The 1,456-nt window shown below is 35.6% G+C and overlaps 1 protein-coding gene across 1 annotated transcript in view; it reads right to left on the reverse strand.

The window, feature by feature from the left end:
- The window catches only part of LOC111685944 (ankyrin repeat domain-containing protein 29), a 12,904-nt gene that overhangs the window by 6,232 nt on the left and 5,216 nt on the right, over window positions 1-1,456 (reverse strand). The window contains exons 2-4 of the mRNA XM_046956015.1: window positions 706-903; window positions 545-643; window positions 186-479 (exon numbers count right to left, since the gene is read on the reverse strand). Of these exons, the coding sequence (XP_046811971.1) occupies window positions 186-479; window positions 545-643; window positions 706-903 (591 nt within the window). The remainder of the gene's footprint in view (window positions 1-185; window positions 480-544; window positions 644-705; window positions 904-1,456) is intronic.

A 1,456-nucleotide genomic window follows, 5' to 3' on the forward strand; every position in this document is an offset into this window, starting at 1 on the left:
ACAGAACTAGAACAGAACTAGAACAGAACTAGAACAGAACTAGAACAGAACTAGAACAGAACTAGAACAGAACTAGAACAGAACTAGAACATAACTAGAACAGAACGAACAGAACTAGAACAGAACTTGAACAGAAATAGAACAGAACTAGAACACAATTAGAACATAACTATTGCAGAACTTACCGGCAACAATGTCAAATTTGGCCGATGTTTTAACAACTCTGTTACCACAGCCGCATGACCCTTGTGGGCCGCCTTAAACAAAGGTGTAGCACCATCACATCTCACAGCATCCACATTAGCACCATTTTGTAATAATACCTTGCATATATGATCATGACCCATTTGTGCTGCAATCCACAAAGGAGTAGCGCCATCAATGCGCTTTGTATCGGGATAAGCGCCAGCGGTTAAAAGTAAAGATAATACTGTACGGTGACCATTTTGGGCGGATATGAAAACAGGAGTAGCACGATCCTATACAGATGAAAATATCCTTTAAAATTAATTCATCTAAATTCACCTCTTCTCTCAATACTTACCTTCATACAGGCATTAACATTAGCACCACAATCTAATAATTCCTTAACTAATTTAACATGACCTCCCTGGGCTGCCACAAATAAAGGAGTACCGCCATCCTTTGAAAAGATTATTAATGTCAATGAAATTGTTTTGTTATTTCAAATTTATTCCAACTAACCACTGATGGTGTATCCACACTAGCACCTGCTTTTATCAATATCTTCACCACATCCAAATAGCCTCCTTGAGCAGCAAAAAATAACGGTGTTGTACCAGTAGCTCTTCTGCTATTTGGATCTGCTCCCTGTTCCAATAGTTCCAATACGCATGTGGTGTGACCACTAGCTGCTGACAATATCAGGGGTGTGGTGCCATCCTATAATTTAAATATAAATGCATTATTTTAAATTCAAAACGATTTCAAAACGACCACAATTGTGATCACATTTATTACTATATATTAAAGTTGTAGGTTTTGTAATATCAAATTGAATTTCTTAATAATTGTGTAATTGATATTATAAATTTCAAAACCCCAAATATGAAATTCAATGCAGCACATCATCAAACGAAATTCGAAAAAAAGAAATATATAAAAATTAAAAGTTGAGAAAAAATATAACATAAACCTCAGCCAAGATTGAACATGGCATGTACAAATTTATTTATTTGCCAAAACTGAAAACCACAGACACGAAAGTGTAATGGAATTGATTTGTGATGTGAAGGCATTACACAAAAGATAATGGGAATTGTTGGTTGGTGTGAGCTTTAGAGACATTATATTGATTTGGGTCTAGTTAAGCTATAGTTCAGTTCTTGTTCAGTTCTAGTTCAGTTCCAGTTCAGTTCTAGTTCAGTTCTAGTTCAGTTCTAGTTCAGTTCTGGTTCAGTTCTAGTTCAGTTCTAGTTCAGTTCTAGTTCAGTTC

The sequence above is a fragment of the Lucilia cuprina genome, chromosome 2 (genome assembly GCF_022045245.1).
Source record: "Lucilia cuprina isolate Lc7/37 chromosome 2, ASM2204524v1, whole genome shotgun sequence".
Taxonomy (NCBI): Eukaryota; Metazoa; Arthropoda; class Insecta; order Diptera; family Calliphoridae; genus Lucilia; species Lucilia cuprina.